Source organism: Dermacentor variabilis, chromosome 2 (assembly GCF_050947875.1).
Source record: "Dermacentor variabilis isolate Ectoservices chromosome 2, ASM5094787v1, whole genome shotgun sequence".
Classification (NCBI taxonomy): Eukaryota; Metazoa; Arthropoda; class Arachnida; order Ixodida; family Ixodidae; genus Dermacentor; species Dermacentor variabilis.
The window spans coordinates 122,371,537-122,384,362 of record NC_134569.1 but is presented as its reverse complement, the minus strand read 5'-3'; the positions used below and the strand labels follow the sequence as shown (position 1 = coordinate 122,384,362).

The 12,826-nt window shown below is 46.2% G+C and overlaps 1 protein-coding gene across 2 annotated transcripts in view; it reads right to left on the bottom strand.

The window, feature by feature from the left end:
* LOC142572643 (neuroligin-4, Y-linked-like) overlaps positions 1-12,826 on the bottom strand; it is a 745,917-nt gene that overhangs the window by 27,358 nt on the left and 705,733 nt on the right. For both annotated transcript variants that reach the window (XM_075681902.1, XM_075681903.1), the window contains 2 exons: positions 7,999-8,483; positions 2,421-2,533 (listed from right to left, as the gene is read on the bottom strand). In XM_075681902.1, coding sequence (XP_075538017.1) covers positions 2,421-2,533; positions 7,999-8,483 — 598 coding nt within the window. The remainder of the gene's footprint in view (positions 1-2,420; positions 2,534-7,998; positions 8,484-12,826) is intronic.

Genomic DNA, 12,826 nt, shown 5'->3' with positions numbered 1-12,826 from the left:
TCTAGACGTATTGTGCCCACCGCGGAAGGTTAGAAAAAGACCCACCTAAGCACAGCACAGAAGTGGCTACGTCAGGCGGCTCGGCTGATAATTGTAGAAGCGCCATTCAAAACAGACGGAATTGTCCTCCACTTCCGGCGGCATTTTCTCTACTTCCTTTTTAAATAAAATGATGTTGATCAATAAATATTTTTATAAACATCAGTTAAATTTGTTAATTTTTGCTTTTCCTTCCTGTTTGGCTGTTGCCTTGACTCTCTCCCTTAGTACATCGCCTAATTTCTCAACTCCTTGCGACTCTTGTTTCTAGTTGCCAATTTTGCACGAAAAGTGCTGTACAACTAGGAAAAAACCAGACGAGGTAATGAGCGACAGTCACATTGATTATGGTTCTAACGGTTATTGAAGCGTTTGATGATGGACACTGTTACGCATTATTTTATTTTCCACCTTATCTAACCCATATCACGGGTATATGGTTCCGAGGATCTGCCAGCATCGCGGCGAGCTGTCACTCGAGGAAATTATGAAGCGAAAGGAAAAGTTAAACGCAACTGGCGTTTTCTCCGGGCGTCACTCCTTCCACGAGTATACACACCAGCTGACCACGGACCAAATAACTTTTCTGGGCCCTGGATGAGTCTAAACAAAGAAGCTTGGACTAACGAAGCAACAGCGATGCGCGTGACCATTTAATAGATGGTGACAACTTAACGCATCTCGAGCTATTCGCGCGGGCACCGAATCGATGAGAAAATTGATCGATTGATTGAGAAAATTGATGAGAAAGATGAGTGCCGCCAAATCAACATTGATTTGGCGGCGCTTTAGGAATGTGTGTGAAGAGTGGTGGCGTGGGTAGGGAAGAGCGGTGGGGCATGCCGCTTGATGTCGGGAGTGGGGGGAGGGGGAGGGGGTTACACTCTTCTTAGAGCACGTATCCAGGGGGCGGGCTGCCCTCCCCCCCCCCCCCCCCCCGCACTTGGTACGTGCCTGTAAAAACGTATAAAAACATACAGCACGGCGACACACACTCATGTCTGCCCAGCAAAAGGAGGCTCACACTAAGGCTTAAACTTTTCCTGCAATGGTGTTTCTCCTTGACGGTTTGGTGTTTTAAGGCGAGATTCGCTCGCGAAGGACATACTTGTGTACCTAAAAAGCAATTATAGCAATACCTATTCGGCTATCAGGGTTTCTTGCTTGAGTATTCTCGGCCATTTGAAACCTTATCGTGAAAACAGTTTGCATTCAGGAACAGTTGCACTTGCGCAAAAGCGTTGCTTTCCTGCATTTAATGCTCATGACGCAGCCTTTTGCTAATAATGACCCGTGAGCTTGAGCACCAGAGCTTGGCTCCTTCACTTTTGTACTCGAACAGTAGTTATTCTAAAACAATGTGTGTTGAATAAGGCTATGACTTTGCTGTAAAAAGTGCGGTACACTTGAGAGGAAGCTTTAGCTCGGGCCCAACTCCGCCGCAGCCTATTCAAATACATGTAAAACGCAAAATTGTTTTTCTGAGACAACCCCTGGACCGATTTTAATGAAATTTGTTGCATTTGAGAGAGAAGGTTTAATTCTAGTGACTGTTGGAAGTGTAATTTCGATTTAGGGCTTGAATTTTGTTAAAGAGATGTTCAAATATTCGACCGTTTGAAAAATATAGACGCACGGAGTTTACAAATTCATAGGTCTCCATCAAGAACAGATACCGCGGTCCTGCACACGGTATCCATTAGATCATTCAAAGCGGACACATTCGATATGTCATTTTACATCTTGCGTAAATTTGTTACGTTGGTTGCAAGGACATTGCAAAGTTGTATTTCCATATTACTAAAATTTTTTATATTATGTGTAACATATAAATTTTGTCCGCTTTAGATGTACTATTAGATGCAATTCACAGAATTGTATTATCCTTCTTCGTTGTTGAGTTAAAGAGTTGTAAACTTGATAATTTCGTTTTTTGAAAATTTTCAATTTTTGCCAATATTTAATAAAAAACTGACAACCTAAATCGAAAATTCGAAACCAGCAGTCACTAGATCTTAAGCTTTTCTTTTAAATGCAACAAACTTCGTCAAATTCGGTGCAGTGGTTGCCGAGAAAAATCAATTCTCCTTTTACATGTATCTAGATAGGAGCACCCGAGCTAAAGCTTCCTCTTAAGCAGATTTTTTTTTAAGCTACAACGGGGGGGCGCAGAACCTCTCCCGTGCTTATATGCAGTTCATTCATGTACAGCTTGGCATCAGTCTATAGGGCAAGCACATTTATTGTGTCGCCGAGGGCAAGGTTTACAAAACGGTAATTCTTACGCAGTCATAACAGATAATGGCGCTTATACTGTGCAGGCACTGTGCGTTATTTTTGTTTTGCGCTACTGAATGAGAATGCTGCAATACGACACTTACCCAAAGTGAGGTACTTTTGATGCACTGGATCATAGGCAGGCCAGCCGACTTTTTCACCACGGCCACCTTTGCTGCGCTCGGATTCCGTTTCCGTGGTAGTGAAGTTTGGTGAACTGCAAGTTAAACAACGAAAATTTTTTAAAGATTTGTCATGAATTTGGAGTATTCTTTAGAAACAGCCGTTAACAAATACCTCTATGTGCCAATGTGTTCGTCTCACTTCCGCACCGCATGTCACCATCCTTTCTTATTGATTAACAACGACAAGTGCAGAGAAAATTACATCGAATATTAGGGATATACGTCGGGGCTGAGGCAATTTGTGAGACAGAAAGGGATAAAATTTACGCTTATCCGGCGCACACGTTGCAATTTATGTGAAGCGAAGCTTTCATAAACTATGTAATTAAATTATGTGCAGCTCTTTTATACAAACTATTTGCAGTAAAGAGATTACATGCCTGCTCAGGTAGGCGGTAAAGAGCGGAGCACCCCTACACTTGACCCACGCGACCGCGAATTGCGCTGTCTCCGGGATCTACCCACTTTGCTCTATATATAGGTTCCACCCACCGTACAATTACACGATCGCTCTCTCTTCCATCCACTCTGTTTCGATTTTTATACCCCTACTGTTTATCCCCCTGCACAGCATCCAACCTGAACTACCTCTGGTTAATGTCCCTGTCTTGCTATGCAAGCTTTCCTTCTGTCTCTCTTTTTCTCTCTCCCTCTCCCTCTCGTGGGTCGACGCATTTTCACGTTTCCCGATCGCCAGGACTGGCCCACTTTTCTCGGCGACGAACTGACCAAGCAGATGCGCAATATCTCGGGAAAGTAAGTACTGAAATTTGGTTTCAATAAAGGAATTATGCGATTGAAAGCGTGGTATTTGTTGCAGTGAGGATATTTAGGTAGCTTTTCTTGTCTCCCTGCACAGTTCCGTAGAGAACAAACGCGGTCACTGGTACATCCATGGGGGTAGAACAGATTGGGCTATACGTATAAGCCAAATCGCTATGTGAGTGCCTTCCTGTCTGTGAGCTCCTCGACACGACAGCAGCAGCAGCAGCAGCCTCGGCCACGAAAGTCCGGGATGGTTTGCTGAGGAACTTCGCTTTAAAATAATTATTTTTTCTCTATTCTTCACTTTAACGAAGCGCAGGAGGAGACTGCTCAGGTTTCGCTAGAATGTGCACATCTACGGAGGTCGATGGAGATTCAGCAAATCTCATAAGATGTGCAAGAGAAGCATTCATATCATCGAAAGCAAATACACGTCAAAAAGTTCAAAGAGTACAGGTCACAATTTAACTTTTGCTTCGCAGCAGCAGTGGAGCAGGCGCAACCGAGTAGTTATTTCAGCGCAATGTTCTCCATTGCAACCTGCTAGCTGCTGGCACCGTGAACCACGTAACCATGCACTGCTTTGTAGTTAATTTGCACAACGAATTTTCAGATACCACAGTCGTGCATAAATGTTTGGTAAGCTACAGCTTGTATGCTTTAGTGGTTGCTGTAGACAAGTGATGGTGGCCGTCATACGCTGAGCGCACTAAACGAAACAGAAGAAAGTGGCATTACTAAATTAAAACAAATGTTTCGGTGCTGGCGGTCAAAGAACAATGACAAGGACAACCCATTTACTTACTAGGCGTCCTCTGCGCCGCTAAGCCACGTGATAAATGAAAGGCACGCAATCGAAAAGAATATACAAAGGTTGGCTAGAGAAAGAAATAAACATGCCCCTGCTTGGGTACTGGAAATATCAACAACAACACAATCTTCCAGATCATAGTACCAGACCTACAATTGCAATGCAAGTTTGATGATATCAAAGTAGCAAGAATATATTTTAGAAGCACGTAAGTGCACACAATTAACGAATGCCAATATAAAAAACATGTTTACGTTTCGCGACTATGAAGCACAGTTAACGGGTTGTTTACAACGTGTATCATGTTGTCCACATGGCTTATTTATTTGTTAAATTAGTAAGAAAATGACAAGCATGCATTCGAAAAAGAAAAAAAAACTGTGCAGAAACATTCCAAGATGACTACCTATGCAAGCGAATAGTACGAGCGAACAAGCTAGCAAGCGAGCGACTGCCACGTCGTGTTCCTCTCTCCCCATCTTCCCCACAACTCGGAATCGCGAAATCTAACACGTGAAAGTCTCCCCTCCTTCTCCACCCCTCCCCGCAATTTGGTTGCGTGAGTCTATGCGCACTTTTCCCCGGAGTCTTCGACGAGAAGTCGAGGGACGCAAACGAGCACTATGAAGACAAGCTGAATACCGACTTAACATTCAATAAACTGTCAAGCTGCAATTTCAGTGCCAACACAACCTCAAGGTCTAGTGTGTAAATAAATGGCGTTTTCAGCAATTTCACTGAAAGCGTGCAAGTATGCTTACAACTCCGGATCAAGCGACTTGACGCAAGACGGCACCTCTATGATGCGACGAAGCGAGCATCGCCTCCATCGCCGCGCATTGAATATACAGTTCGGACGCTTACCGTGCAGTACGTTCATACGTATCGGCATTTCGCAGTCGCGTATGATATGCGTTTGAAGGAACAAAAAATATTCTTGTTGCGATAATCGGAACACTATATCCAGGCGCGAAAAACTCAGTCTGTTGCCCAACGCACGCCAGTAGTGCGTCTGTGAACGGGAAACGATATGGCTGCCGGCGGCCAGCATTGCCGGCATGTCGCGTACCGTTGCCTCACTCTGAATGTTTCTGTTTTCCGCTGACTCTACAAGACACTAAACGATAGCGACCCCAGTTGACGAGAGATGGGAGAATATACTTACTACTGTGACCGGGCCTATTATGAAAACAAGCACCATTTAGTAGTAGACATTTTTCATTTTCGCATTTATTTCCTTTCTTTTTTAGCGTTTTCCTCTCTGTCATCTTTCTAACCCCTATCCTCTATCCCCAGTGTAGGGTAGCAAACCGGAGACTCATATCTAGTTAACCTCCCTGCCTTTCCTCTTCATTCTCTCTCTCTCTCTCTCTCTCTCTCTCTCTCTCTCTCTCTCTCTCTCTCTCTCTCTCTCTCTCTCTCTCTTTCATTTTCGCATGTGAGGCAAACCATGATTTTACCTTTCATTTGCTGACATAGGCGCATGAGGTGTTTTTCGTCCTGCGAGAGTACAAGCCAGTAGAGGCTCCCGTACTCAGCAATTCGTAAATTGTCAAGTAGTAGTAATATGAACTTGATTTTGACCGAGATGGAGTTTAGGGAGGCGGGGAGTGGGAGGGCCCGTCCTCCTCTTCCTTAGGCAGCGGCCAGACCTTGCGCTTTAGAGGCGTCTTCGGCCATCTGGAAGACCCGGAGTTAGAGATCCAGGTCTGAGCTGAGCAGCGCAGTCCTCCACTGCTCTAGGGTAGTGATGGGAAGGGGAGGCAATAAGCTAGTGCATTTTCTGCTCGTTAACCGGGGACGGACCCATGATGTGGGGAAGATCGGCCCTACCTGCGCATAATTTACAATCCGCTGTATATAGCCTGGATAGAGGTGACTGTACGTCACTGGGTTTAGGAAAGTGTGCCTCTGTAAAAGGCGCCAGGTAACTGATTGCTTTTTTATCTAAATTTTTTGTGAGCGGCAAGGTAATGATACCTGGCCTGGCAGTAGAATTGTAGAATTTCCTTGTAGGATACCATCCGGCCCCTGCCTGACCGGCGGAGGGATTCGAACTGCTCATCGCAAGAGGTTATCGTGCGGGCGCGGATGGCTAGCTCTCGCGGCGCACTGCGAGCAGCTTCGTTTCCCGGAAGACGGGAGTGCGCCGGTGCCCAAACGAGTTGCGTCCATCTGCGCCGGGTTTCGGGGACCCTGGCCAGAATTTTGAGGGCTTCAGGCGAAATGCGCCCTTTTGCGAAATTTCCTATAGCTGTCTTTGAACGTATTTTTTTATCGCACAGAATAATTCAAACAGAAATGGAACATGGAAAATGGTGAACAAAAGCACCTAAAAAGCCTATCTGCTTGAATATCAACGTTACGGTTATAGTCATTCTAGTTCTAGGTATACTTCTAGCTGTAGCTCTAAATCCATCAATGGATGATTCCGCTTCGTTCTGTTAGTACTTTCTTCGTCGCGAAGCCACAGATACTATGCTTCTTTATAGTAACCGGAATATCAATAAAATATATTCTTCCAAGCAGCCTTAACAGCAGTCTAAATTGAAGATTTGAGAGTATAACATTAAAAACACATGCACTTCGTAGCAAGTACGTTTTTGTGGCAAAGCAGCAGGGAAACCTTCATCAATTTCAACGAGGAGACACCGAGACAGTTCTCGTATAGGTTGTCACGACAATATAAATATTATAATCTTAAATATAAATAGGGCCATAATTGTCCCAAGTGCAAACAAAGAAAAACATTTTAAATGTGCGGAAATCTACGCACAGAACCTTGCAACCCAGAAGACAGCGGAACATGGTAAATAGAACGTAGTATAAAAAATATTCTCAGAAACCAGCCGCACACATACCGACACACATAACCTAAAAGGGGCATTGCTCTGAGATTGAACGGAGTCGTATGGATTGAATAGCGAGCTGCTGGCACTCGCCGCATTGAAGTGAACCCATCTCTAGCGCAGTGAGAAAGCAGAAGAACAGAGCCAAGGTAGAACGGCGCCAGGACAGAGTCGAAGGAATCGTTTGATGCTTCTGTCTCTCGCTCGATTCGCCGCAAATATTGCCAAAGAAGAAAGTCGAGGTGGACGCAATTCCTCAAAGGCGAAAAAATATATTGGAAGTGTCTTTTTTTTTTTTTTGCTTTCCCCAGGGCATCACCGTTACTTGCACTTTCTACTCATTGCAATGCTTATTCTCAACTCTTGGGCACTATATTCTCGCGGCATCATAATATTATTACTGCCCAAGTGTTCTTGCTTCTATAACGACAGGTTCATTGATATCCAATGGTCATCGCCGAGTCCAGTGATTAAGATCGTGTAAACTTTGTGCGGCGGAATACTCTTGACCATCCAATCAAGAAATCTTGGTGGAGACAATATCCTTTTCAGCAAGTGGTACTTTATGCAGGCAATTGATAGCCCCGTTGCCCTCCGTGCAGCGAGAACAGCCACTCTAGTGAGAGTGTACACGCGACCTGTCTAAACAAAACATGTGATAGCACATCTGATAATATATGCATCTGGTTTGCATATTAGTGACGGCAGAAACTGACCTGCCATTCCAGCTGATGTAGAACGCACGATGACGCTCATTAAATGATGTAGCGGACCGTTAGCCTCCTCGTGCAACCCAGTACTGTAAATTAACACACGTACACACACACACGTCCGCACACACACGCATGCACCTCCCCAAATACAAAAACACAGGCACAACCATACACACGCAGAAATAGTAAAACACACCGAAATACGAACACACATAAGCATATGCACACACACACACACACACACACACACACACAAAGACAGAGCAATACAAACAAACAAACGCATACACACAGGCACGCACCCACACAAAACTGGTGTCCGTCACATGAAGAAGCTGCCGATCACGGCCATCGCTCACCCTGTCCGGAAGAAGCGCACCCAGTAGGCCATGGTGGTCTCGGAGAGCGTGGCCTCCTGCTTGCTATAGTTTCCGTACAGCGGCGCACCCGAGCCCAGCAGAGGTAAGCCAAGCACGTACGGCAGGTCTTCACCGTGCACGCAGCCGTTCTTCTGGGCAAATGACGACTCGTCCGAGTGGTAGCCGAACAGGTAGAAGTGCGTCGTCGGCACGCGACCGCCGACCTTGCTGCCGCCTCCCTGCTGCTGTTTAGCTGCCTTGCGGGCGGCCCCGGCTGCAGCGTGAAGCGTGCCGGCTTCAACGACGGGCGCCACGACTAGCGCGTCGCTGAGCGCCTCAGCCGTCTCTTCGAGAATGCTGGCCGGGTGCTGCACCGACCGGGTCCAGTCCGTGTACTCGTTGACGACCGTCAGAAAGATCTCCTGCTGGTGGAAGCTGTACAGGTTGCGCACTAGCGTGCGCAGAAGACGGTCCCGCCGGTCCACCTGGGTTGGGGAGCATCCATTCATTTTTTCGTTCACCATTTCCCTACCGAGGACGGAACGCATTGCCGAGCACTGGCGATGAAGAAGGAACACTAAAAAAGCATTGACGCAAATAAGTTATCAGCACGCAGTCTTGGGACAATGTACCTGAGGAAAGCATGAACACTGAAACACGTAGTATTTATAGGAAAATAATAAACAAAATGAGCCCTGTGTGAACATTTCTTCGTTCGTGGAACCACACGAAATCTTATGTTGTTCGTGAACCCACCGGGAACCGCATTCAATTCAAGAAATCACTGCGACCCGGGATCTTGTGCTTAACTCTATATTCAACATGCCACATGGACATAACGAGTTCATGAAGGCTTGCTGACTTCAGTACATTTAATATCTTGGATGGTTTTCCAAATTATTAGCAATTATTTTCATAAATATACCATAGAAAAGCCCCTCACCAGGCCGAGTTGAGAACTTTTGTTATACACCGGATGTTGTGAAGTACCGTCTTGGAATTATTTTACTCCATGAATTTTTCAAATTCGTACGGTACTAGGGGCGGTAGCAGAAATTTAAATCTGGTGTCGTCATGCGGCCAGTACACAACCTCTACTGTCACTATAGGTGCTTTTTCCCTTTTCCTCGATTCACGTTCGCAAGCCACATTTTTTTCTTGCCTTATCGCATACCACAGCCGAGGAACCCAGGAACTTTCACGTCGTGAGCTCCACCTTCTGTCTCTCTAGCTTTTTCTTGTTCCCTTTTTTCTTTCACGGCGCGCTTCCACTGGAGGTTTTGAGCGTTCCACGTTGGATGATTTCATTACACGTAGTACGAGTGGTGTGGAAACCTTTGTGCGTGTGACCTTGATTGTATGACAAATACGGCACTCCTTCTAGATAGAGGGCGCGCGGGCTTTCATTTGAATGTTCAGCTCTTTTCGCACCGCGAAGTGGTTCGTTACTTTGGAAATACGGTCGTCAGCGCGTGGTCTACGCACCCCGCATGTATGTTTTGCGGTGTATGAACCCGGCGAGGGGCCCTTTAAAGCAGCAACGTCTGCTTACGTATAGATGATGAAGAAGCGCTCGTCTAAACAGTGTGGTCAAATCGACTGCGGTTTCTTTATTAGAGCGATAGCTCTGCTACTCCAGGTACATACCCATAAAACGCCTGGTTACGTAAATCTGACTTTCGAGCTCATGAGCGCCGACGGTGCCGAGAAACGTTTGTGTGTTTTCCGTTAATCATATATTGCGTTCCAGACATCAGGTGCCACGCCGTGGAAGCTACACAAGAAGTTCAGTGACGAAAATGTATCACTCCGCGCGTTCCGCCCATACCTCGCTGCACGCCAAAGGCGTATGCTCACGCGAGCGTGTACGTGAAGATGCCGCAACCGGCGACCAATAAAGAATACTAAACTAAAGGCAATGAAAAACAAATTGATCTAAAACGACGCCTTCGATAACTGTATATAAAAGATTGTTCGTTTCTAAGGATTAAAAAGTTTTTCATTTAATACTCACCCGCTACAAAGAGCAGTTTCGCACAATTACAATCAAGAACACTAAACTCTTTCCAAGTGTGGATGCAGCAACTGCAAAAAAAAAAAAGAAAAAAAATACCGCCGAAGCATTCCGTACAGACGGTTAACCAGCGAAACTGAAATGTGCGGCCCCGGTGTTTATAACTGAAACCGCACGTCATTGACGGCATACCCGCATTCCCCCGTTGTCACTTTCGTTCGATGTCTCGAGTTTGCTCGTTGGCGTGGTTAGCAGCACCAGCCCGCGGTTGACGCTCGCGATTCTTCAAAATTCAGTTGCTTCAGTATTAAATGTGGAGGTCACGTAAGACGATGAATGACTCACACCCCCTTATACAATGGTTCATGCCCCCGTAAACGTGGCCTCCCCATTACGACGACAGAAGAGAAGTGAAATTCTACGTTGGAATGATGAGCGGCAACGGAGCCAGCTACGGACGAAGGTGACGACGACGAATGCGGGAGCAATGGCACGGGCGCGTTCGAACGGTTGCCCCCAAGGGCGCCAAGACGCCAAGCTGTGCAAGACGACGACAACGCTAGAGCCATGGCTGATGGTGATAGTTTTCTGTATACAGGCGCGGACAAACGCATTTTTTTTTCGCCTAGCTATATAAGGCGACGCTTTGAAGGTCTCTCTCGGCTTAACAGCGTCGCACCTGCTGCATAAAACGGAGTATAGGGAGCCTACATGGGAATAACTGCGGAGCCTACATACAAGCGCTTGCATGTAGGCTCCCTAGTTATTCCCATCTCGTGTGCCATCGAGGGGCGACACCTGCAACGCTACTGGCACGCTCATCACGCCTGTCTCCTGAGACGCCTTCAGTGCAACTCTAAACCATGCTATCGCTTTCAATGCTTCGCGTTCGGGTAAAACTTCCGGCTCTTCTGCATATAAATTGCGAATGCAGGCTTAGTCACAATAACAGCTGCATGTTATTTAGGTTTTTATCAATTCGCTTTTACGCAAAATTAGTCTGTCCACCGCTTTTGTACGAGTTATCGTTATATACTGTCTTTCGCGCGAAACATTTTTTCGTGAAGGTCAAAGCCATCACACATACAAAACAAATCGCTCTGCCTAACCTTCTGACGGCACATGGGGTCCCACAGCGTTAATAATGCGCGTGCTAAAACACAAGCGGGAAGGGGCGAAAGGGAGCAGCGTCAAGATAACTGTGCCTAGTTTAGCATTACGGTCTCTCATCCTCTACTCTTTGGGAAGAGCTTGTTCTCATCAATTACCATGACCGTAACACAGAGGCTCGACATTTCGCTTCTGTATTCTCCTTAACTCTCTGGGGCCCTGCATCTCTCTTGTACAGTAGGTGTGGTAGATGTCGTTGTAGACGTCAGCCTGCGTCTCTTGACAGACAGAGCGGTTCCCCTGCGGCCTCACCGAGGAGCGGTCACTAAAACAATCCCGGCCGCTCAGGCAGACCCACTAAATAACCCATGAGTCGAAGCGACAAAGTGGGTCCGGCAGGTGTCACGGGCAAAGCACCGAGGCAAGCCCTCTTCTGGTGTTTTGTTCCCGGCATGAACAACAAAACGCATTCTCTTTTCCCTGTCCGCCGAAATTACTCGCCAAGTGGCAAGAAAAAAATGAAGGAAGGAAAAAAACTCTGGCAGTCGAGAAGCAGACGCTGAAAAGCTTCTGGTTTCGCCCGCAGAAATAGTAGCCCTGGCGTGAAAGACAATGGCAAGCCGGCGTACTATGCCAGGCAGAAGCAAGGAGACGTTTAACATTCCTAATCTGTTGTTAGACATTATTTTACAAATCCCTTTCGTCGTAACATATGCACTAAAGTTAAACACATTGGCACTTGAGACATGTGGCGTATTACTTTTTTTGTTCACGGAAAACTTGAAAAGGGATGTCTCATACGTTAAATCAAATCGAAAATGTGAATTTTTCTAGCGTAGTAGACTTACAGGAGACGTGACCAGTAGATTCTTGAGGTGCCGCCTAACCACTCACAGGGAATTAGCAAAGCCGTCTATGCAAGTGGAATCAAGGAGGAAAATGTAAAGAAGAAATAAAGCAAAAGAAAATCTGGTCGTGTCGCAGCAATGCCTACCGCCAAGAACCGAATCGCCACTCCAATTTCCTGAATACTGAGGACATGTGAGTGTTGCGCTGTTTTTCGTGCCGGCGGTAGCACCCACAGATTTGCGATCCAGTGACAGTACAAGCCGCTGCTACTCAAACAAGACAGTTACCGGTTCTAATTACGTGTGCTCGGTGCACATTGGATACACACTGCACCGCAGTGGCAATCAATAAGGGGCCGGAAGGAACGTACAGGTCACATTAATTGCCGCAGAGGGACTTTGAGGACTGCGCGAGGATAGAAGGCAAAAACAAAAAGCGAATGAAAAGAAGAAATGGAAAATATAGGTGCGCTGTCACATTTACGCATGCCGGAGTCGGAAAATGCCAACGCGTGCGAACTAGCGTTACACTGCCGGCACTGGTTCACAACATTCGATTCCCAAGCGTACAAGAAGGCAGAACGAAATGTTGCGCATTCATTAAACCGTGGCTACGTGGTATATGAGAAAGTGTCCACTTTTCCAGGTTATACTTTGCGGAGTGCTACGCAAAAAGAAAGAAGAATCAGGGATTATGGTGCACAGTCTCGCAAATGTACAAACGGATGGAAGGAGTAATCGCATTATCAGGACACTGTCAAGCATCTTTTTCAGCTCCGACGCAATTCAGCGATGCCAAGTCAAAAAACGCAAGGTAGTTCAATGTTATAAACCTTCCTGCACGGACAATTATCTA